This window comes from Mastomys coucha, unplaced genomic scaffold, assembly GCF_008632895.1.
Source record: "Mastomys coucha isolate ucsf_1 unplaced genomic scaffold, UCSF_Mcou_1 pScaffold12, whole genome shotgun sequence".
In the NCBI taxonomy this organism is placed as follows: domain Eukaryota; kingdom Metazoa; phylum Chordata; class Mammalia; order Rodentia; family Muridae; genus Mastomys; species Mastomys coucha.
The window spans coordinates 60,197,179-60,221,269 of NW_022196894.1; the positions used below are offsets into that span (position 1 = coordinate 60,197,179).

At 40.7% G+C, this 24,091-nt stretch overlaps 1 protein-coding gene across 3 annotated transcripts in view; it reads right to left on the reverse strand.

Annotated features, from left to right (window-relative positions):
• The window catches only part of Arl13b (ADP ribosylation factor like GTPase 13B), a 59,665-nt gene extending 35,704 nt beyond the window's left edge, over nucleotides 1-23,961 (reverse strand). For 2 of the 3 annotated variants that reach the window (XM_031364202.1, XM_031364201.1), the window contains exons 1-3: nucleotides 23,606-23,961; nucleotides 5,732-5,802; nucleotides 342-591 (exon numbers count right to left, since the gene is read on the reverse strand). In XM_031364202.1, the coding sequence (XP_031220062.1) occupies nucleotides 342-591; nucleotides 5,732-5,802; nucleotides 23,606-23,664 (380 nt within the window). In that variant the 5' untranslated portion in view covers nucleotides 23,665-23,961. The remainder of the gene's footprint in view (nucleotides 1-341; nucleotides 592-5,731; nucleotides 5,803-23,605) is intronic. The other variant, XM_031364203.1, reaches the window with a different exon arrangement.
• Between the last annotated feature and the right edge of the window lie 130 nt (nucleotides 23,962-24,091).

A 24,091-nucleotide genomic window follows, 5' to 3' on the forward strand; every position in this document is an offset into this window, starting at 1 on the left:
TCAGTGTAGCACACACCTCACTATGCTGAGGCAGGAGGTTCACGAGTACAAGGTCAACCTAGGATACCTGGAAGACTTGTTTTGTAAAAGGACTGTGGCAGATCATTGCCTAGTGTGTCTAAGGTTGCCCTCTGTAGAACATGGAAGAAAGATATTCAAAATCAAATTAAGAAGTATGCCCATAGCACAGCCTCAATTCTTTAATCCTTACCAAAAGCAACATAACTACAAGCAATTGTACATATTTATTATACTAATAGGTGACCATGTTGACTCACTTAGACAAACAACTCTGGGCCAATGCTCCTGCGCATGTTTATAGCAACATTACTATTACTTACACCAATATAGGCTTTCCTGATATTCTAGGGTGTCTTAGCACTTCTGACATTGTCTCCTTTGTTTCTTCCATTCTCTCTTCATCACTGGAATCCACAACAAATATTACCCCATAGGATTCAGCATAATAATTCTTCCAAATTCCCCGAATTCTTTTTCCACCTCCTAAGTCAAAGATGGTAACTTCAAACTTTCCTTGTCTCAGATCAATTTTAGAAAATCCAACAGTGGGAGCTACGTCTTCAGGATGCTCTGTTGCAAATGATACAAAAAAAGCAAAGGGAATCTTTAGGCTTTAATAGTATCAATTTATCTCTACAACAGAAATCACATAACAAGAGAAACTCGTGTCATTATAAAATGGAAAGATCACTTGCTAATGCAATAACCACTACTTCCAAACACATTTCTGTGAGAGAAGGATTAAGAATATCAACATCCAGAATTTTCACTACACATAGTTAAGAATTTGTTTCTTGTTTGTTTGGATTGGATTTTTTTGTTGTTGTTGCTGTTTTTCAAAACAGGGTTTCTCTGTGTAGCACTGGCTGTCCTGGAACTTGCTCTGTGGACCAGGCTGGTAGTAGGAGACCCACATAACTCCTGAGTTCTGGGATTATAGGCATGTTCCACCACTACCCAGCTGTTTATTTTATTTAATTACTATAATCTTAGCAACTAACATAAAATAGGCACTTAATAATTACATGTTGAATGAATGGGTTCTTATGTTTAGGTTATCTATCCTCCAATCAGTTTTAATCTTTCAACTTCATGCTGTTCAAGGGATCTACTACAAATTCTATGGAAGAGTAAGGAAAATCAGGAATATTTTTAAAAAGAAAAGAAATTCGAAAAGTCAAAAACGCAAGAAGATGCAAAGAACAAGGCAATTCTTTTCAAATCAGGTAAACTAAAACTACAATTGGAATAAAGAGATTTTTCAAGGCATCCTGCAAAGGGATTTTAAATTCAGTTCTATAGGAAAATATTCCTTGTATGCTGTAGTAAATTATAATTGGAGGGCTTGGGGTTAAAAGAAGAATTGTGAATCTGAAAACCCAAATTATAGGGGCACATTGCTATATCTGCCAAGGAGCAGCCATGATCACAAGAAATTTAAAAAGATCCCAGAGAGACATAGAAGACTGCTACAGTAGATGTGTTAAGCTAAGGCTAGGGAGCAAGGGTACTTAAGCATGATAAATGAGAAATCAAACAAGCAATAAAGGATTGAACATCGACACTGGATCAAATTCACAGCAGGTTTTATTTGATTTCGATTTGCTTTTGAGATGAGGCCTGTTTTGCAGCCTAGGTTGGCTTCTGACTTGTGACTCTCCTGCTTCAGTCTCCCCAGTGCTTACATGTCAAGGATTCACTACCATGCCTGGCAAATCCATTCACTGAAGATAGGTAAAGACCAGACTGAACAGGGTCCTGAAAACATGCAATGGGGAGCTACTGAAGGTCCCTGACATATCAGCTATACAATTCAGTGATTAAAATAGGGTTCTACTTACTGAAGATGAGTGACAGGCCACTTCTAGGAGAGGTAGGAAAATTAAACGATTAGGAGAGACCTTGCAAACTCAGTAGTGACTGGTTCCTACATTTAAGAAGACATTTAATGTGATATATCGGGAGGCATATTCTAGAATTAGTTATGACTGAGAAACAGGCATGCAAGGTCCCACACTCCCTCTCAGGAAGCACCCAAGAGTAGCCTCTGCACTTCCTGCAACACTTAATAAAGCCACCACGAGCCACGTTTCTGCTGCTAAATTTCATTACAAAAAGACACAAGGGTAAATGTAGACATAATAAAAGTAACTCAACTTCTCAGAATCAGGATCACACAGGAACTTAAATGGGGAGCCAGAGGCTGGGGAGGTAGTTCCATTGGTAGAGCGCCTGCCTAGCAGCTTGAGTTAAAGCCACAGAACTACATAAATCAGGCATGGTGATGTTTGACTGTAGTCTGAGCACTTAGGAGGCATAGGCAGGAGAATTAATAAAGGCTCTGGTGATGATAAAGATGACAATGAAGAAGATTACAATAATGATGATGGTGATGGTGGAGCAAATCACAGCCAGAAAAAAACTTGTCTTTGAATATGAATTGAAAGATACCCCAGGAAATTACCAGTGGAAGCAAATTCACTATGCTGGGGCAAGGGGACAAGGGGACTAAAATTAGAGCAAATGCTAATGTGTTGAAAGAACTTTATTAGGTGCCATGGTACAAAGATAAATTAAGTTATGGTTGCCATCCTCAAAGAATACAGTGAAAAATACAGAAATCATGGGGCTGGAGAGATGGCTCCGTGGTTAAAAGACTGACTGCTCTTCCAGAGGGGAAGGGTTTGATTCCTACCATGCACCTAGCAACTCACAGCTGTCACTGACTTCAGTTCTAGGAGACCCAATGCCCCTATTCTGGCCTGTGTGGGCACCAGGCATTTAGGGAAACAAAGCACTCATACAAATAATATCATTGTTAAAAATATGGACAGATCAAATTTTAATAGAAGGGACACAGAATATGTATGATCTGTGAAAAGACTGAGGCGATCCTATGAGGGAACTCAGAAAGAAGATGAAGGGAAGAGTAAAATGCTCAAGAGTGGCTTCAGAGAGTAAGGAGAGTAAAGACAGAGAGAGAGGGAGAGCAGTGTTCAAGCAGAGAACAATATAAGCAGATAAAGTGGTAGAAACAGTCCTAGAAACCAGTGAGTGTTAGTGCATGTTTGGACTGAAGCTATAGCTCAGTTGCAGAGCACTTGCCTACCATGTGTGAGGCTCCACGCACAGCACTTTGAAGGGGGAGGGGGAGAAGGAAAACGGGTGTGGGGATGGAGGAGAAGGGGAGTAGGACAGGAAGAAAAGAAGAAGGGGGAAAGAAGAAGTGGAGAAAGAGAGGAAGGAGGAAAAGTAGAGGAGTGGGGAGGAGAACTATTTTCATGACTATTTAGGCACAATAGCACATACCTATATTTAAATATCAAAGAGGGTGGGGCAGGAGGATCATGAGCTTCAAGCCAACCCTGTATCAAAGAAAAGACAACAAAACAAAACATTTTAATGTTATAGGACAATTGAAGCCTGGACCCTAATCTGAGCCTTCAAGGACTTTAAAAGTTTTTACTTTTGAAATCAGACTTTCAGAACTACAAAGCTAAGGCATGTAACACCCTGAGACTCCTAACTCACATTCAAGATTTGTGCTTCAAGGCAACATAAATGTTCAAATACAGCTTCTTCCTACGAATCCTTTTCTAATGATTCCTCGTCATTCCCTACACCAACTTCACCATCGATCATTACAAACCTTGCCAAGAGGTGGACCCATGTCTATGCACTTATGCTTGGCACACAGTACATTCCACCCATCCCTGTAATCACTGACTCATGACCTTTTACAGATAAGTTAATGGATGCAGAGATACATAGCCCTCGATCTTTAGACTTAGAGTAACCTGTATGTTAAGGCACAGTAAGTCTAAGGTAAAACACAAACATTTACTAGGTGTTTTTTACATGTTAAGTCACAGGTAAGGTATGCGCCAAACAACTATTTTTTTAAACATTTATTTATTATTATATGTAAGTACACTGTAGTTGTCCTCAGACGCACCAGAAGAGGGTGTCAGATCTCATTACAGGTGGTTGTTAACCACCACGTGGTTGCTGGGATTTGAACTCAGGACCTTCGGAGGAGCAGTCAGCACTCTTAATTGCTGAGCCATCTCTCCAGCCCCCAAGCCAAACAATTATTAATCAGATTTCTCTTCTGAGCTATACATCATATACATATGATATATGTGTGTGTATATATATATATATATATATATATATATATATATATAATATGTGAGTTTAATATAGTGAAGATATGTTAATACCACACATAGCAAGAGATAAAACACAGAAAAATGAAACGTTTTATCTGAAATAACACAGTTTCTTATTAGGAAACAGTACTAGGTAGAAATTCTTAGGAATTTTTTTTTTTAGATTGGGCACATGAATGTTTACAAAAGACACTGATTTATAATCTCAGTGGCAGCTACTAGCCATGAGAGGAGCGTCTAGACTAATTAGTGGTGTCTGTTAAATATTTAACAACTTATCTGGAAGTAGAGGGAGAACTCTAACATGTAGTATATGCCCATTTCCATAGTGTAAAAACTCCCACTATGACTGATTTCAAACTAATTCTAGCTACTACTGCGATCCCCAGGAAGAGAACTGGGAAGAGACAGATGACTCGGGCTCTTGCTAGTATGTGTGATTCACTCACTATATAGAAGCATTAGTAGGGTCCAGAACACCACTGCTTCCTGGCAAAGGCATGTGAGCTAAAGCAATGCATCAGCTTCTGGTCCGTGGCTCTAAGGGAGAGAAGCATGTCCACCCTATCTCTTTTGCCATTTCCTTCCAGTTCAATTCAAGTTGCACAGAGGCTAAGTAGGAGAAAGAACACTAGGAATGGCAATCTGAATGGGACGACTTTGCATGGGCAGAGGGAAATAAACTTCAATCTTGTTGAGCACTGACTTCAGATCTGCTACCCCAGTCAGGTCTATTTCCAATGAACACAATCGTTTTGAATGGTCAGGAAGATGAACAGCCAGTGAAAAGAAGCAACATTCATGGACAGGGAAGAGACTTTTAGAAGAAGCTATTACAACATAATAGCTGACAAATAATGGGGTCTGGATCTGAGCAACAGCAATACAGAGGAGGTACGTGCATTTTTAAGAAAGCTACCAAATTCAAAAAAAGGAAAAAAGGAGGGATGAGCAGAACCACAGTAGAAAAGTATGTGCCACAGAAGGGATGTATTCAGAGGCTGTCTACTATTCCCAAGAAGCATGTGAAACAGCTGGGACACCCAAATGAGCGAAACTGCCCTCAGGAGATCAGCAGCCTGGAGAAGCAGACAGATAAAACAAGATGCAGCTAAATGTTAGGTTCCAGTAGAAGTGGGCCCCAAAAGAGAATGAGCCCTATTCACATTCTATTCATTCTCCTCAGGGTGATCATGACTGGGAATAGACTTTATGGAAGAGGAGAATAAAAGGCAAAGGTGGCTCAAATGTGTCGTCCTAGCAACTGAGTTGCTAAGGTGGAGGACTGCTAGTTCAGGGCTAGCTTGGGCTACTTCCTGTCTCCTGCTGATCAACAACATCAAAGAAACTGTACCTACTCTAATCTGCATCATGGGTAGGGGGACAGCAGGAAGCCAGAGACTATCCATAGCATATGCATATTGACAACACAGAGGAGTGCACAATCTCTATCTAATTAACACACAATAACGAAATTTAATAATAAACAAATAACTTGGGAAAATGTAGACTTCAGAAAGCAAGTATTTTCGACTTACCTCCTTGGATTCCCTTTGCTGTGGCTGTTTTACCAGCATTATCAAGGCCGACCATCACAAGTGTCACCTTTCTTAAAATAATAAAAAATTAAGGTCATTTTCTTTGTTCATTTAGTGTACAGGGCGTTATTCATTCAAGCAACATTTAATGAGTATATACTATATACCAGACATCAGCAGTTCTCAACCATCCTAATGCTATGACCCTTTAATACAGTTCTTCACGTTATGATGACCTGCAACTGTAAAATTATTTTCATTGCTCCTTTATAACTGTAATGTTGGTACTGATATGAATCATCATGTAAATCTCTGGTATGCAGAAACACAGGATATCTGATTTGCAATCCCATGAAAATGTCAATAGACCCCCTGCAAAGGGGTTGTAACCCACAGGTTGAGAACTGCCATTCTGGTGGCTAGGAACTATGATGATAAATAAACTAATGTTTCAAAGGCAGAGTTTATGAAGATGCCATCTTTCTATTGTCCTCTAAGCAGATGTTATAAAATATATGTCTAGGAGATAAGGAAGAAACAAAGGAAAGAATGAAAAGGGAGAGGCCAATCAGTATGAAGGATTCAGCTGTCTAGTGCTATCTAGTTAGTGAACCAGGAATTACTGCAGTTTGTCTTACAAAGCACATAAAGCATTCTCATCTCTGTATTGAGATATGCAGGGCCATGACAAATAGAAATCTTAAATACAAATAATAACACACTTACTACCTGAACTATTAATATACTTAGGAAGAAGCTTTCTAATGATACAAAGTATACAACATTTTTCCTCCACAGAGTGAAAAGAACAACAAATGTCTAGTTCAGCTTTGCAGGTGATGAAATACAAGCCTGCCTGGCAGGGAAGCCTGGAAAACTAAATAATTGATTACACAATGAATCAGTTAGGCAGTCACAACCAGCACCTAATACTAACTTCTAGTAACCTCATAAACCTGGGGAAGGTATGTCCTGAGCCTACTAACCTAGAGATTCAGCCCACTAGTAAAGCTAATCCCTGGCCAGGATGATCTCTGTACAATGTAAAGTGTAGAACAGCCCATCACCATTGTGGATCTAGGAGTGACACTGCTTGAAGAACACAGAGAAAAAGAACTACAGCAGAGAATGGCTGCCATGTTAAGACCACAGGACAGAACATAAAAGTGAGGGAGAATGGAGGAATTCAGAGCCCTGATGGGCACAGAAACATGGGCGAAACACTATTAATGAAGCTAGTAATGTTACTTTTGGTTTTTAACTCTTTATGTATACATACTGAATACATAACATATATACATGCTCCAGACACCCTCCACTAGCTTGAGAAGGCATTCCAGGATAGGCAAGCCTCCAGGTACTTTAGATGAGCCTAAAGTTAGTCTTCCTAACACATGAGGGTGGATGGGGCACCTCCTGAGTTACTCAGAAAGAACCCAGTGATTGGTGCAGTGTGGGACTTGTAACAATTCCTTACACAAGGTCTGTAGCACGCTGTGCTGTGAACAGTGCAAATATAACCTTTCATTTGTACTCCACACCCACGCCACCCCTGTTCCCAGCTATACATTCAGACTATTTGGCTTTATTTCTGAATCTGTTGGGAGGGCCCAGTCAAAAACTTCTGTCCAATAGTGTTTTCTTTGATAAAAAGTATAGCAGGCTAAAGCTCATAACATGTAGAAAAGCCAGCAGAGACAGGCACAGAGGATGATGGAAGGTAGAGACAAAGATGAGAGCTCTGGGTCCTAGTTTCTAGAAGAGTTCTAGGAGTCTGCTAAGTCCTAAGAGTTGAAGTAACCAATGCTCATAAGCTGTAACAGCAACGACTGTAAAGACCAGAGATCTCAACACTGGGGGAGCCACAGTAGGGCCACGGGGTAGAAATTGAGTCCTAGGACATGGTTCAGGACCTTTAGCTAGCAGGCATTCACAGCTACTACTGCCATCTGCTGCTCAAAGCTAAGAATTACACTAGCTACTGAGGCACTGCTGCTCAGGGCAATACCCTCCAATCTCAGCATCTAGGCCTGTTTAGCGATTGGCCTCTGAAGCCTGAAGTGTTAATCCCCTCGTTCTTAGCACTTAGAGCTATAAGTCTTTGAATCTATCATCCTAGTTTCTGTGCATTTAGCACTCAAAGGCCTATGTGAAACAACTATGCAACCACCTGCTCAGGCATTCCAAGTAGGCCAAAAGAAACGCTGGCATAGGTATACTCATTTCTCACAGATAATGATCTTAAAGAATGCTTAAAAACAGAATTAAGAGGACAGTAAAGGGTGTTCTTTAAATTCTATATGCGTCTCTCTTGGATCTGTACCTTTATTTTTGTCCTCTCAATTCTAGATGTACTCACAGTCCTCAGTCCATACTCACCCCACTCAAAGGACCCTAAACACATACACACACACACACACACACACACACACACACACACACACACACACGGAAAGCACAGAGGTGAAGGTGTCAGGCACTTGGGGAAGAGAATACAGGCTATGTCATATAGAAGCCAAGATGGTCAATTATCAAATAATCATTGATATGTTCCTATACATTAATCATGAATGTTGAGGTATTTAAGATAAACCTACTTATCAACTATCACCATAACAAACCACAAAAACATATAAAGTCTTTTTTTTTTTTTTTTTTTTGGTTTTTTGAGACAGGGTTTCTCTGTATAGCCCTGGCTGTCCTGGAGCCAACTCTGTAGACCAGGCTGGCCTCGAACTCAGAAATCCGCCTGCCTCTGCCTCCCAAGTGCTGGGATTAAAGGTATGTGCCACCACACCCAGCTAAAGTCTTTCTTTTTAAGTTTACATTGTATGGCAAGAAAATAGTGTAATGAATTGAATCGACATGAATTGTGTAGTGTGTTAGAAAGTTGTTATGTATCATGGGGAAAATGGAATAACATAGAAGAAGAAAGCACAACTGAGAGTGGAAGATGGAGGTTGGGGAGGTTTCACATGGAGTGATCAAGGCAGGCCTCATGCAGAATGAGCAAGGCCTGGAAATGGATAGCTACACATATATCCCCGCAAGACACCAAAGCTAGTGTAAAGACAATAGATGAACACTGTGTGGGAATACTACATGGTAACATTGCACTGACAAAGGACAGAAAAAGGACAAGAGGTCAAGGACTCCATTACATAAGTCCCATTACATAAGGCCTATGGGCTCTTAAAGACTAAAATGAATTTATTCTATATGTTAGTTTCCCTTACAAGCCAAGAATTTGGGTCTTTTTAAGTGTTTCAAACTACTGTGGCAAATAAGTACAAATCACAACTACACCTGAGTCAGCAAAAAAAAAAAAAAAAAAAAAAAAAAAAAAAAGGAACATTACCAGACCCTGGCCCTACCCAGCCACTGAAGAGACCAGTGGGAATGTCAAAGGGCCCCACGATACATAGTGGAGAAGTGGAGATGAGGTTATATGTAACATATGTTGTTTCTATGTATATAAAATTATATAAGCATTATCAGCTGTGAAAAGTATTGTTATACCAAAAGCAGGGCCTGGGCTGGGGTCTGGGTGTCTCTCTCTCTCCCTGGTATTGAGGCCTGCAGGTGGGGTGCACATTAGTTTAAAAGGAGGCAATGTATAAATGAGATATTTTATTGTAGGAAGGAGAAAATAGGCCAGTCAAGTAGAGAGAAGGAGAGGAAGGAGAAAAGAAGTAGAGACAGACAGACAGACAGAGAAAAGAAAAGAAAAGAAAAGAGAGCAAGAAGGCAAGAGAAGAGAACAAAAAGCAAGAGAGAGTGAGGAAGAGCAAGAGAGGGAGGAGGGGGCAAACTGCCCTTTATATTGTATTGTATTGGCATGCCTGGTTGTGGTCAGATGACTGAAGGTAGGTAGGGTCCAACTAGAATGCTGGGAGCTTGGGGCATTGTCTGCCTGATACAGCACACATCTCCTGCAGGGGGAGCTGTGATGGGTTATGACTGCAATAGGAACCAAAGACTCAGGAGTTTTGGCCAAGCTCCTTCTGTCCCCTGCAAGCAGAAACTGCCCGCAAAGGCTCCCCGGGGCTCAAAGCCAAATACTCGACTGAGCTTAAGTTGCCTGAGCAGACCACTGCCCCATGCTGCCCTACAAGTATGAATTTACTTTTTTTGTTGTTTTGTTTTGTTTTGTTTTGTTTTCGAGACAGGGTTTCTCTGTGTAGCCCTGGCTGTCCTGGAACTCACTCTGTAGACCAGGTTGGCCTCCAACTCAGAAATCGACCTGCCTCTGCCTCCAAGTGCTGGGATTAAAGGCACGTGCCACTACCGCCCAGCAAGTTTACTTTCAAAAAAAGCTATGATACATATGATATATATACACATACTTGCAGCCCAAACACTCACCCATATAGAGCAAGAAAACAACCCCACATTTTCTGATTGCTCATATCATCTATTCTAAATGGCGTGGATGAGTTACCAAGAAAAACAAAACAAACAAACAAACAGAGGAATCTTAGTTCTCTTAATCCTTAGAACCTAACAAAGACACCAGGAGCCTGGGATAATTTCAATGATGTGAATCCTTATTATAAAAGGGAAACAGCAGCAGGACCATGGAGAGAGCTGGAAGCAGGGCCTGCTCCAGAAATCTCAGGCTGCTTTATGAACAAAGACTATGGAGGCAGCACTTCCTAAAAACATCCTAGTATACTTTCTATACTTCTTAGGAGCAACCACAGCCCTCTCCCATAGCTCATGGTTTGAAGGCACAGTTTCTAGCTGGTGGAATTATTCAGGGAAGCTCCAGGAAACTTTGGGAGGCCGGGCCTCCCCAAAATACTAGAAGAAGCAAGCTTCTGGGGATGAGCCTTTGAGAGTATAGCATCCCCGGCCACTTCCTAAGTATTTGTGCGTGGAGTGCATGTATTTAATGTTTTTCTAATTAATTAATTAGTTTTCCATAAGTGATTTTGCCTGAATGTATATGTGTATACCATGTGCATGATTGGTACCCTTAGAGGCCAGAAGAGGTTGTCAGGTCCCCAGAAGTGGAACAATAGATGGTATGAGCAGTCATATGAGTGCAGGACTTGAATATTAGTTTCTTCTGTAAGTGCAGCAAGTGCTCTTAACTGCTCGGCGGCCATGTCTCCAGCCACTTGTTCTTTTTTTTCCTGGTCTGTGGATATGTAAAGGGCTGAAATTCACCACAAACTCTCACAGTCATATTTCTGTTCATATGCTTGGGACCAGGAAACTGTGTATAAAGCCTCTGAAATCATAAGCCAAAACAAATAATGTTCCCCGGAAGTCCTTTTTAAAGATACTTGGCAACATCTATAAAATATAACTGTTTTTAATCAGTGCAATCAAGATAACGCACCCCTGCTCAATGAGCATGTCAAGATGTCCATCTCACAGGCACAGAATCTCCAGATTCTGTCAGGTAGACAGTTAAAACTAACTAACAATCACATCTATGAACAGTACTCATTGGGAAGTGGGAGAGGAATCAAACTTAGGCATGTACATATGCTGGACATACACTGAACTATATTAACAAGCCTGGAACATTACTCTTACCTTATAAGTCTATTCAAGACAAACAACCAAAATGTCCTTCAAAAGAAAAAGGGGGGGGGGGACTGGAGAGATAGCTCAGCAGTTAAGAGCACCAATTGCTCTTCTAGAGTTCCTGAGTTCAATTCCCAGCAACCACATGATGGCTCACAACCATCTGTAATGGGATCCCATACCTTCTTCTGGTGTGTCTGAAGAAAGCAATGGTGTACTCATATAAATAAAATAAATAAATCTTTAAAAAAATGTTTAAAAAGAAAAAAGTTGGAAACTATAATACTGAGCCTCGCACAAAATAATCCTCTATGATTTTCTATTTTTACTTAAGAGTATGCTTGTAATTTTTAAGATCACAATTTAAGATAACATAAAAAAAAAGAGGCATCCATGACTAAATATTTTAGGTAACGTAAGGCATGGTGAATAATGAGTTAATATGGATAAAAATCATAGCATGAATTAACTACACCATTTGGTAATTTACAGAATGGGTTTAGTGGTTAACAGTCATCGAAACTCAAAGTCTGTGCAACTTTTTAAAATAATAAAGATGCACACTACTTGGCACACTAAGAAGTGCATGTTACTATAGCTTAAAAAGAACATGGTAAATTATCCCTGGGGACATTTGGGCTGCGGTGCTGTATGACAAGAGAGGAATGAAGGATTATCTTTTAGCCTTGTGATTACACTGATCAAATGCACAGCTCTTCAAACAGGAGAAGACAGCATGTAGTACTCTTGGGTTGACAGAGTCTAGAAAAACTGCCACAGGCGATAAGATCAATCATTTTGTCATTTGTTTAGACAACAGCTCAATAAAAACATTAGGCATCATGGATACAAAACTGCCCAAATAAGATTTCTACCCTCTGAGGGTGCTAGTTAGTTCATATTGTTGTTCGTCCTAAGGGGCTGCAAACCCCTCAGCTCCATTGGTCCTTTCTCTAACTCCTTCACTGGGGAGTGAAGTTCACTGGGGAGTACTCAGTTCAATGGATGGCTGTGAGCCTCTACATCTGTGTTAGTCAGGTACTGTCAGAGCCTCTCAGGAGATAGCTATATTTAGGCTGGCTTGCCCTTCCTTCAGTCTCTGCTCCATAGTTAATGTCTGCAACTCCTTCCGTGGGTATTTGGTTCCCCCTTTTAAGAAGGAATGAAATGTCCATCTTTTGGTCTTCCTTCTTTTTGAGTTTCTTGTGGTTTGTGGGTTGTTCTTCCTGTATTCCACCAACCAAGGACTGCACATGGTGGGTCTGATTGTTCTGACAGCATATGTATAGTAGAGGATTGCAAATTCGATCATCAATGGGAGGAGAGGACCTCGGCCCTGTGAAGGTTCTGTGCCCCAGTGTAGGGGAATGCCAGGGCCAAGAAGTGGGAGAGGGTGGGGTGGCAGGCATGGGGAGGGGGGAGGCAACAGGGGTTTGTTCTTGTTTTTGTTTGTTTGTTTGTTGGAGGGGAAACTGGGAAAGGAGAAATTTACATGTAAATAAAGAAAAAAAAAGATTTCTACCCTAAAATGTCTCTCCAGTGACAATGATTAAAGCAGAAATATTAATATACGGGGGTACAATGACAGCTTAAATGTCTATCTACTTCTTTTATAATTCTCCAAATGCTGGTGTTAATTATGCCCTTAATATATTCTAGGCAATGCAACTCAAATTGTCATTTGACCCTTTATAACTTAAAGGAGAAAATTTGAATAATAAATGCTTAATGAGAGAGAGAAAAACAGTGAGCAACAGACAGACAGACTGAGCAACAGGGCCTTACATAGCCCAGAGAGAGAAGGGTAAAGGAATGTCCTTAAATCATGTTCTACCTGTGCTAGAGTGTCAAAGTGGAGAGTGCCAAGGGGAAGGGTGTGTGTAGGGGAGGAAGTTAAAGATTATGGACTGGGAACATTGCATGAGAAGGCATCCTAGTGCTCTGCAGTTAAAAACAAAAACAAAAAACAAAAACAAAAAACAAAAAAAAAACCCCAGTATTAATGAATATATCCGAAAATAAAAACTGCAATAAAATTTTCAATATATATGTGGGGGGGGGTATTAAAACAAACAAACAAACAAAAAGCCAGGCATAGTGGCACACACCCAATCACATCACTCAGGAGGCAGAGGTGGGTGGATCTCTGTAAGTTCATGGCCAGCCTGGTCTACACACTGAATTCCAGGTCAGCCAGAACTATATACTGAGATCCTGTCTTGGAAAAAAAAAAAAAACACCAGTTCCTAATATGGCTCAGGGGTAAATATGCTTGCTGCATAAGCTTGATAACCTGAGTTCAACTCCTGAAACCCACCTAAAGATGGAGAGAATTGATTCCACATTGGGCATGTCATCTGACCGGTTCCCAATACACATATGCACTCCGCACAATATACCATGAGGGCTGTATGTGTGAGCGTGTGTGTGTGTGTGTGTGCGTGTGTGTGTGTGTGTGTGTGTGTGTGTGTGTGTGTGTGTGCTTGTACCTGGGTGCTCTGTAGTACTACCATAAGGTCTAGGTATGTTTATACTCTTAATAAACACACAATAAGGTTCAAGGCACTCAGATAAATTGGCAGCAATGTGTCACAGAGTTCTGCATTTAAGTCCTAATTCTTCAATTCTACATTGTATGGTCTTGGACTCATTATTGCTCATAATCTCATCAGTAAAATACAATGTGGACAATGACCACACCTGTGGATAAAGTGGAAATTAAATTAGAAAACGCAAATAGTGTGTACATGACTAAGGCACACAACAAATGCTCAGTCTGAAGCTATTCTCAAGGCAGGCCTGAGCATGAACCAAGGAACCCCCAGCTGGGCCCATATTCTTTAAGAGGGTTAAGCAGTTCCCCATGCACATGTTGGCAGGTACTTGCTGTCATGGCTGAAATCTGAAACTGAGAGATCTTGACTAAGTATTTGAGTCACGTAAGTGACAGCTTAATCCATCACAAAACAAGAGACAACCCAGGAAAGGCACAAGAGACAAGGAAGACGAGAACACTTTAAACTTGGAATGGTGTAGGGATGGGGAGAAAAGATGAGAAAAGTTTCTAGAGGAGTTAAGAGAGCAACAGTAGCAAATACTGCAAAATTCTGTAACTCACTCAATGGGTCACCAGGAGCAGTAACACACACCTGAAATCAGAGCCTTAAGGGAGACCGAGGCAGGAGATTTGTAGAGACCAGCCTAGGGTACCTCAATAAAGAAAGAAGAAAGGGAGATATCTTAGTCCTCCTACCTGGAATTAAGTACCTCAGAACTGAATGGTCTCTATTCTTCTCATCCCTAACTAAGGCTTTGACTTAAATACCATGTCTCCAAAGTTCAAAGGTGTTTCTATCATTTATCTTCATGCCTTGTCTTGAGCAAGGGAGGTACAAGGCACTCAAGGCTAATAAGAAGTTAGCCTGCAGAGGTTCTCAAGGGAATATTTATCACACAGTATTATCAAAACCACAGCAGACACTACTGTATTACAGAGTAACCTGAGCCACATTTATCCTAATTATCTACTCACTTTTATAGATGCATACCAAGTTAGGTATCCAGGGACAAAGGCTCCTTTAAACAAATATAGCCTGGATTCCCCCCCCCCCATCCCTTTGCCCAGCACATTCACACCTAGCTCCTGTATCTATGGCTGGTCTTTAATCCATGTACTTGGAAGGCAGAGAAAGGTGGCTCTCTGAGTTTTCAACCAGCCATAGAGCAAGGTCCAGTCCAGCAAAAGCTATAAAATGAGACACTGTCTCAACCCATACCCTTCCCTCTAGAAAGTACAAAAAACAACCAAAACAAAACAACAACCAATGTATGTTTATTTAAAAAAAAATCTAACCAGGGTATTTTCTGTATGTTAAAAATAAAGAATCAAGTTCAAGCTTGGTAGCTTCTTCCCACCATCCCCAAGCAAATGGCCATGACACCTGCCCTGCATGGTCACCCCAAGCAGCTCTTCAGTCACCTCAGCTAGACTTTGTCCTCAGTAACTGGGCAGCACCAGTGGGGATGGTGCCAGACCATCATCATTAATTCACAACTTTACTTTCTAATTTCCCCCATACTGAAGAATCACTAAGTGAAGCTACTGCATAGGACTGCACGTTAAGAAATAACTATATTGAACTTAATTCACATAAACCTTTTCATCAATAACATATATTTCATGACTAATTGGTTGAAAATTAATGAAAAAAGTTTACATGTTCATGGATTAAAGATAGTAAATAGAAATATTTTAAAACTAAAGTAATTCTCAGAAATTAGGAAACAAAAGGAAGCGATTGAGACACTAAATATCTAATTATATATTTGCTCAAGTATTTGCTTCAAGACGAAGACTTCTGTAGTAAGAACACTCATATTTAATATTACTCAGTTAGTGTAGAGGCTAATATACTTCAAAATTAAATGCATGAAAACATCTTGCTTCAGGGTTCCTTTGTATCTAACGTATGCCAAAAATGATACTGGGGAAGGGCTGGAGAGATAGTTCAGCATTTAAGAGCACATACTACTCTACAGGAGCCAGATTGGATTCTAAACACCCACATCAAATCCCTCAAAACCATCTATAATTCGAGTTCACATTATGGATATCATTAAGATACATTGTGTATTATGAAACTGTGAAAGAATAAATAAATATCACAACTTAAGATAATACTTAAACTGGAATAATTACATAAAAGTTATTTCTAAGTACTGGAGAGATGGCTCAGCAGTTAAGAGCACTGTCTGCTCTTCCAGAGGTCCTGAGTTCAACTCCCAGGAACCACATGGTGGTTCACTACCATCTGTGAGATCTGGTGCCCTCTTCTGGTGTGTCTGAAGACAGCTACAGTGTACTCCTACAAATAAAATAACCTTTGCACAAATATCTTTTAAAAAGCAAGGGTGGTATACTCATATACATAAAATAATCTTTTAAAAAAGTTATTTTTTATGCTTAAAATATTATACATATCAAAAATATAATAGTTTACTCAAAAAAATGAAGAAAAAATGTGATTCACAAAGACTACATTACTGAAAATATTTTAAACTTTATAAAGCAAGTTCTAATATTTGAACATAAATAAAAATATGTGTCTCTGATACTTTTTTAAAATCCAAAATCCCACTATCTTTATTAAGCATAAACAAGAAGTAGACAGATAAAAAAGAATGTCAGACATTCCAGTTTAGCAGGCAGTACACTAGATAATCCTTGCTAATCTGCATGTAAAGCTTAACTAGGAAATTTAGAACTCAGCAACTTCTATTAATGGTCTAGATTTATTTATATTCATTTGGGAAAAAAGTGACTGTAGAAATCTATTCCCTCCATGGAACCAATGGCAGCATACACGACAAATCAAGTCCCAATCAGCTTTCCTGGACACTGGTGGACAGTCTGTGTGCCACCTCAAGCTCGTCTTTCTGGATGAGTTGGTTAGCATCAACTTACTCAAACATTTGAAATACAGCTTTGGCAAATGAGGATGCTAAAATCAGGATGGGAGAGAAATTATTTTTAAAAAGCAAGGAGCTGTGGGAGAAGCCAAGGGAGATGAACAGGACATGCAGGGCACTTAAGGACGATGTCTTTGAGATTAAAACTTCTGTGTGATACCAAAGGCAGATATCTGAAAATCTTGAGCAGCTGACCCAGGTATGTGTATTTTCTGATTTAAAATAACAATTGTTTGTTATTTTCTACAACTTTTGTTGCCAAGATGATTTTGTTAAATTACTGTTACTTTTATGATTTTAACTGGGCCCTTCTTGATATTAGACTCATAAAAATCATAAGGTATATCCATTTCTTCAGATACTAATAAAATGGCAAGCCTCTCTTCTAAACTCCCCTGTCTCTTCCCTGCCCCAACAAGCAGGAGTGTGAGGTTATAAAGGGTGGAACCTGATAAATCCAAAATGAAGGCAAAGAAACCATACTTTTCTCCCACTTTTAGTTACGCACAGGGTAACTAAAATAGGCCCCAAATAGTCAGTGCCTTGAAGCAAAAGCAGCCTCTAAGTACTTACTATTGAAAGGCAATACATCAGCTGGGTGGTGGTGGTGCATGCCTTTAATCCCAGCACTCAGGAGGCAGAGGCAGGCGGATTTCTGAATTTGAGGCCAGCATGGTCTACAGAGTGAGTTCCAGGACAGCCAGGGCTACACAGAGAAACCCTGTCTTGAAAATCCAAAAAAAAAAAAAAAAAGAAAGGCAATACATCATAATGGGCACACACACAGAGTAAAAAAAAAGCACTTGCATGTAAGCTAGAAGGGAGAAAGAAGGGCTTGGGTTCCACAATGCCCTTTGAAGTCACATCCCTGGTGATCTAAGCCCCTTCACTAGGCTTCATCTCTAAAACTCAACTCCTTCCTGATGCCACTACATTAGGGATGAAGCCTTTGTTATATAGACCATTGGGGCATTCAGCCAAACCACAACCTGCAACTAACTGTGATCAAAAATTACTAAAAAGTTCTACAGTGGAGTCCTAACTTTTCTATGGTGTGTCCCACCAGTACAATGAAGGTATCAACCCCTCTGTCATGTCTGGGTGTGAACCATAGAACCACTTCATGTGTTTCTTTAGAATATCCATGCTACATATGCTTTCCATTCATTAAGTTATCCAGTAACCTTGTCAGTTTGCTGCTTTCTTTCAAGTCCTTCTCATCTTACCTAATAGAAGCCCCAAAGTGGAAGGGCATCCATACCCGTCTTATTATTACAGTGCATTACCATAATTGGCCAATTTTATTATTAGTTATAATTGTTAAGATCTTACTATGCCAAATCTAGAAGTTAAAAGTTACCCTCGGGGTGTGTGTGTGTGTGTGTGTGTGTGTGTGTGTGTGTGTGTGCATGTCTTCATGTATAGTACTGTATATGTACAGTTTATAATATATATATATATATATATATAGTATCCATTTCAGACATCACTAGGGGACTCTGAAAGTATCCCTTACTAATACAGGGGAAATATTCTATTAAACAGGGAGACTTCCAGAACCTACTGGCATTGGAAAACAAATTATAACTTAGTATTCAAAATTACTCTTGACTTCTGATATGAGTAAGAAGAAGACAACATAAATTTGCTAACATGTGATACAGGTGAATCAACAGGAACTTGGGACTGTGAAATAAGACAGGGCACAGGTTTAATCATGGATGTCTTGAGACTGAGAATTCTGCAGACGTCCCGCTAAGCCAGGAATATGGTCAGCATGTAACAGAAAGCCTAACAGAACATCTGATTGAACATATAGTGAGGGCATGACACGGAAAAGGGAAGAAAACCTTTAGAAGCTTTAGAAACAGACAAAGGAAAGCAAAGATGGTAAAGTAAGGTAGAGGAAGCAGGCAATACGAAAAAAAGAAAATTCTGAAAAATTTAAAAGGTGGTTTAAGCTTCAAAAGATGATAAGAGGCCACTTCAGGCAAAAGTCAAAAACAATCCATCGCATTTAGTAATCAGGAAGCAACTGGTATAAGAACTCCTAAAGGGACAGGGCAGAAGTCTGTTATACAGAGAGTTATGGAATCCGCGCAAGAGGAGGATATAAGGACAGTATAAACTATGAGCTGAGAATCCCAGAGTAAAAGGAAAAGAAAAGATACTAGTGGCTACAAGGGTAGAGGGCTGTGGAGTACGGCTGAGAACACTGTCCTTCCAAGGACATCCTCAGCCTTAGCCTCTGTGTGCACATGTTACTTCATACAAAGGTAATTTGGGAAAGTGATTAATGACAGGGAGCATGGCTTTGACTGTACAAGTAGATCCGATGAACTCACAGGGTCCATATAAGAACATTATAGCATAGAGTTGTGATTGGTTATGCTATAAGCTTTGAAGGAGGAAGAACAGGACCACGAACCAAAGATTTCAGGTAGTGTCTTGACGTTGAAAAGGGCACTAGAATGTGGATTCTTCTCCTAGAGCTTCCAGAAGGTATACAACCCAGCAGACCATTTTTAACTTCTGATGTTAGAACCCAATGGTAGTTGTGTTGTTTCAAGCTACTCCACATATAGATGTGCTATAGCAACCACGGGAAGCTAATAAGCTGAGTTTGTTTTGGCTAGGCAAGAAAAGCCTGAAAACTTATCTTTAGAAGAGGATACAAAAGAAACTCAGAAAACTAAAAAGAAAACAACTTTTGATTTTCAAAGCAAAAGTGTCACAAGTTTATCCCACAAGCCCCCTCTGTGGTATAGAGAAGGTCTACTGATTTAAGTAAGTAAGAACTGTCTATATGTAGAGCAACTAAAGTAAGGAGAGGGAGTGCAGGGCACAGGCTTAAGAATTCACAGTGGAAAGAAATAGAAAGCTCTGATCTAACCAGTAATCCCAGAGCTCCCAGGGACTAAACCACCAACCAAAGAGTACACATGGTGGAACTCATGGCTCCAGCTGCATATGTAGTAGAGGATGGCCTAGTCAGTCATCAATGGGAGGAGAGACCCTTGATCCTGTGAAGGTTCTAGGCCCCAGTGTAGGGGAATGCTAGGGCCATGAAGCTGGAGAGGGTGGGTTGGTAAGCAGGGAGAGGGGGGAGGGAACAGGGTTTTTTTCCAGAGGGGAAACCAGGAAAGGTGAGAGCATTTGAAATGTTAAAATAAAGAAAATATCTAATAAAAAATTAGGGAGGTGGGGAAGGCAAAGCTATATCCTGAAAAACATAAGCTATCAACAGAAGAGGATATACTGATATAGAGCGTGTGCCAATCAGGGCCTCTCCTTTGCTGAGTGACAGGTTGGTGCCATTGTGATGGTACTTCTTCATTGTCAACCTGACTGGGTTTGGAATCACCTAGGAGACACACCACTGAGTGTGTCAGTGAGGGTGTCCCAAGCAGATTTAACAGCACTGAATATGTATGGAACTAGGCATTCTAAAGAAGAGGGGAGAAGAAACAGCAGCTGAACCTCAGCATTGTCTGTTTACAGCTTCCTGACCCCTCAGCTGTGGGAATCCTGGTTGCACACTCCCTCCACCACCAACTCTGATTCCCTTCCTCCCTGGAATGGTGTTCTCCTAAATCGCCGGCCCAGATCAATCCCTCTAGTCATAATTTGCTTCTGCTGAATTTGACAACAGCAATGAGAAAAATAACCTTAGCAGCTATACCTCAAATACTTGCTCATATTTCCTCTCTTAAGATGCTGTGACAAATACATCATCAACAACTTGGATGTTGGAAAATGCTAAGACTTCTAGGATTCTGACTCCAAGCTAGCAAACTTAAACACTATCCTGAAAAACGTGGAAGACAACACCTTAACCAAGTGTTCAAGGTTAACCTTCCCAGTAATAAAACACACTGTCACTGCCCACCCATTGATATGATGTACTGTGATTATGTGAACTGTAGGGCCACTTGCCTAGGATGAACGACATATTGTCTCTGCAATATTCTTTCCCGAGACGGACTGCCATACTCAATTTACAAGGAACTAAAAAGCAAATTGAGGGGTATTCTGCAAGCAAGCGCAACCTCAACCTCGAAAGCCCTAAGCAATGTTACTCAAAAGAACCTCAAAGATGGCAACTCTCACTGACTGAGAAAGGTAAGAAAAAGAGCAAATGTAGTGTGGGACCCTAGACTGAATCCTAAACACACACACACACACACACACACACACACACACACACACACACACACGCACGCACACGCACACACATACACACCAAAGAAAAGAGATGAAGACTGTATGTGGGAAAGCAGGCACACTTGCACTACAGTACGCAGTTTAGTTAACAGTATTACACTGATGCTGTATTCATGGTTGTTCTAAAGCTCAAGAACATTAAAACGACAACTCTAGCACTGTACTATATGGCTTCTATTGGGGCATGTCTGTGGGTTTGGTACTATAGTCAACTGAACATTGATTTACGCAGCTTGAAAGCCTAGGTTCAGATACTGACTCATATGGTAAGTGTTCTTTGAAAACTGGCTGGGTTCCTGGGCCTTATTACTAATCCAGACAGGTCGGGTGCCTTAATGCTGGGCCTCAGCCTCCTGCCTGGTACACATCAAGCAAATCTAATACACTCAGTGGACTGTTGGTTTATCATTAAACAAAGGAAGAGTTTGATGAGAGAACTTCCAGTGGAGTGTATAGAATCTATTATTCTGCATATTCTGATTATTAATAATCATTACATTTTCCTCTCTCATTTCCAAATATATTTTAGAACTATATAAAAAAATCTCAAGTAGCACATCTAAAATGTAAAAGACTTAAAAAAATAAGCATAATAGAAGCAATTTCTCATGAATTATTGTAAGTTATAAAAGTAAAGCAATTTGATTTTTATAACCAGTTTACTTGCTTCTCCTCTATTCCAAAAACAAGTAAATAGAACTCATGCTAAGATTATTTATGTAAGCATAGTTATTAGTAACAGATAAGCAAATGATAGATAATATTTAACAAACATCTCTTCAGCTATCACTATGAGTCAGGCATTAGGCAGCAACACTGAAGTTAGCCATAATCTAAGTTCATTTTAAATAACTGTAGAGCTAGATCATGCTACTCACAGTTGAGAGCTATATTAAGATACAATCTAAAGTATCAGGAGATAACAGAAAGATAATGCAAGTCTGACACTGGTTTAAATTATCTAACAAGAGAGAGGCAGAGAAGAGAGAGAGAGAGAGAGAGAGAGAGAGAGAGAGAGAAAGTGTTGCTTAACTCGGTAATGCCAGAGTTATCATTTCAACATCCAGTGCTCTTTAAAGAGTGCTATGCTACAAAACCTCCCAAGGTCCATACATCTCTTCACTTACAGCACCTCAATTTAGATAGCACAGATCCAAGCGCTGCTTATTAGGACAATCCACCTGACTTAAGGCTGAACCTTAGTGATGCTTCGCTAGTAAAATCCAGTTACTTCTTGTACTTAAAATTCAATATATTTCCCCCTCTCTAAATCGTTTGTTCTTTAAACAAAGCTCAAAGACTGCACTGCTATTACTGTGAAAAATGAACACTACAAATGGTGAATTTAAAACATCTGATTATACTCATGTTCCAACACTCTCCTACAAAATCATTCTTTAAAAGCAGAGGAAAGTATGAGTGGGAAAATGTTATGATTTTCAAGTCTGAGTAGAAGCTACAAAATCAGCCAAAATACTAAAGCCAATCACTCAATGCACACAGTGCGGAACACAGCTTCAGTTTTTACTGGTAATTCTATCTCCTACACTAAAGACCTTCAAAGTCAGAGTCAATAAGGGGGAGGGGAGAATTCCAAGTTTTGCTTAAAGTGCATCTCTTTTCCAAATATAGGTATGTATTTTCCTATAAATGTGTGAAGTGTTGCTTTTCAGATGCATTCTTTAAAGAACTGCTCATCATTATGACATATATCTGTGAAGTTTGGTGTTTTTTTTTTAAAAAAAAAAAAAACACTTTGCTAGATTTTGCCTATGGTCCAATTCCAAGGCACAAGTAGGAAACGTCAATAGTTTAAAGAGAAGCATGCTTTATAGTTTGGGCTTCTGGATTTCAGAAGCATCAATTTCCCTGACTCCATCCTAGCATAGCGTGCCTGGTCTATGTCTCTTGACAGTATTCATTGAATAAATCACCAAGTAATACGCACTGAGCATTCACACATGTACTGATGAAAAAAAAAAAAAAAACATGTAGTAAGAGACCTTTCAATTAGAAGGTGATGCTAGAGTGTACATGGAAACTGCAGCTAAATTACAGCTAAGAAAACATTACCTTTCACACACTCTAATTGAATCCAACACTTCTAAGGCACAGATATTATCCTCATTTGATAATTAAGGACGATGGGCCAAATGTAGTTGAATCATATAACTAGTAAGGAATAGAGCCAAAAGGCCAAACAAAATAGAGTGCGGTTGTGTTCTACATGTGTACGAGAGAGATGAGATGGAAAAGCTACAACGGGATGTGTGTTTATTAGGAAAACTGTACTTCACACCTCTGAAAAGACTTCTCCACTACAAAAGGCTTTGAAGAAAACTACAATGGATAATTATCTTCCTCCCCCACTTCTCCACACAGGCATGCTCACACACGCATCTTTCTAAGAAAAGGCAAGCAATTCAAAATACAAGTATACGCCTTAGATCACAACTTAGTAAAGCAGACGAGGGACTAGAAGTCTGGAACTCTCCTCCAGGGAGGGTCCAGTCGGGAAGGGCGATATCCCTCACCCAGACCTGGCCGACTCCTCCCACGCCTAGGGAAGAGGCGGTGCCCGGCCGGGCCCAGGGGCGCGGTCATCCCCATCCCTCAGGGCAGCGGGCCTGAGCCCTAGCCTACCTGACAGGCTCCCGCCACCGCTTGAACAAGTTGCAGCAGTTGGCCATCAGACTGAACATCCCAGGTCTCTCCTCCCGCCACCTCCCATCCGAGCCTCGGGAGGGGATGAGCCCGGAGCTCCCCGGCCCGGCTCAGGGGCCCCACGTCCTGAGGCTCTCCTAGGGTGGACAGGACAGAAGGCAGGCCGAGAGGGCGGTGACCGGGACGGATCGCGGGGTCCGGCCCCAAACCGCGTCCGCCCGCCGCCCCGGGACAGCCTGAACACAGGCTCAGGAACACCGGAGCAGCGGCGTTAGAGGGACTCCAGAGAAAACCCCCGCGTCGACGTGCTGACGTCCCCGAAGCTCGGAAGACCCGCCCTCGGAACCGCCTACCACACGCTTCTCCAATCAGAGGCTGAAGACCTACGTCCGAAGCTTCTGAGCGGCTGAAGACTCCTTGCTCCCCGCCCACTGTCAAAGGGCAGATAGAGGAAGTGGGCGTGGT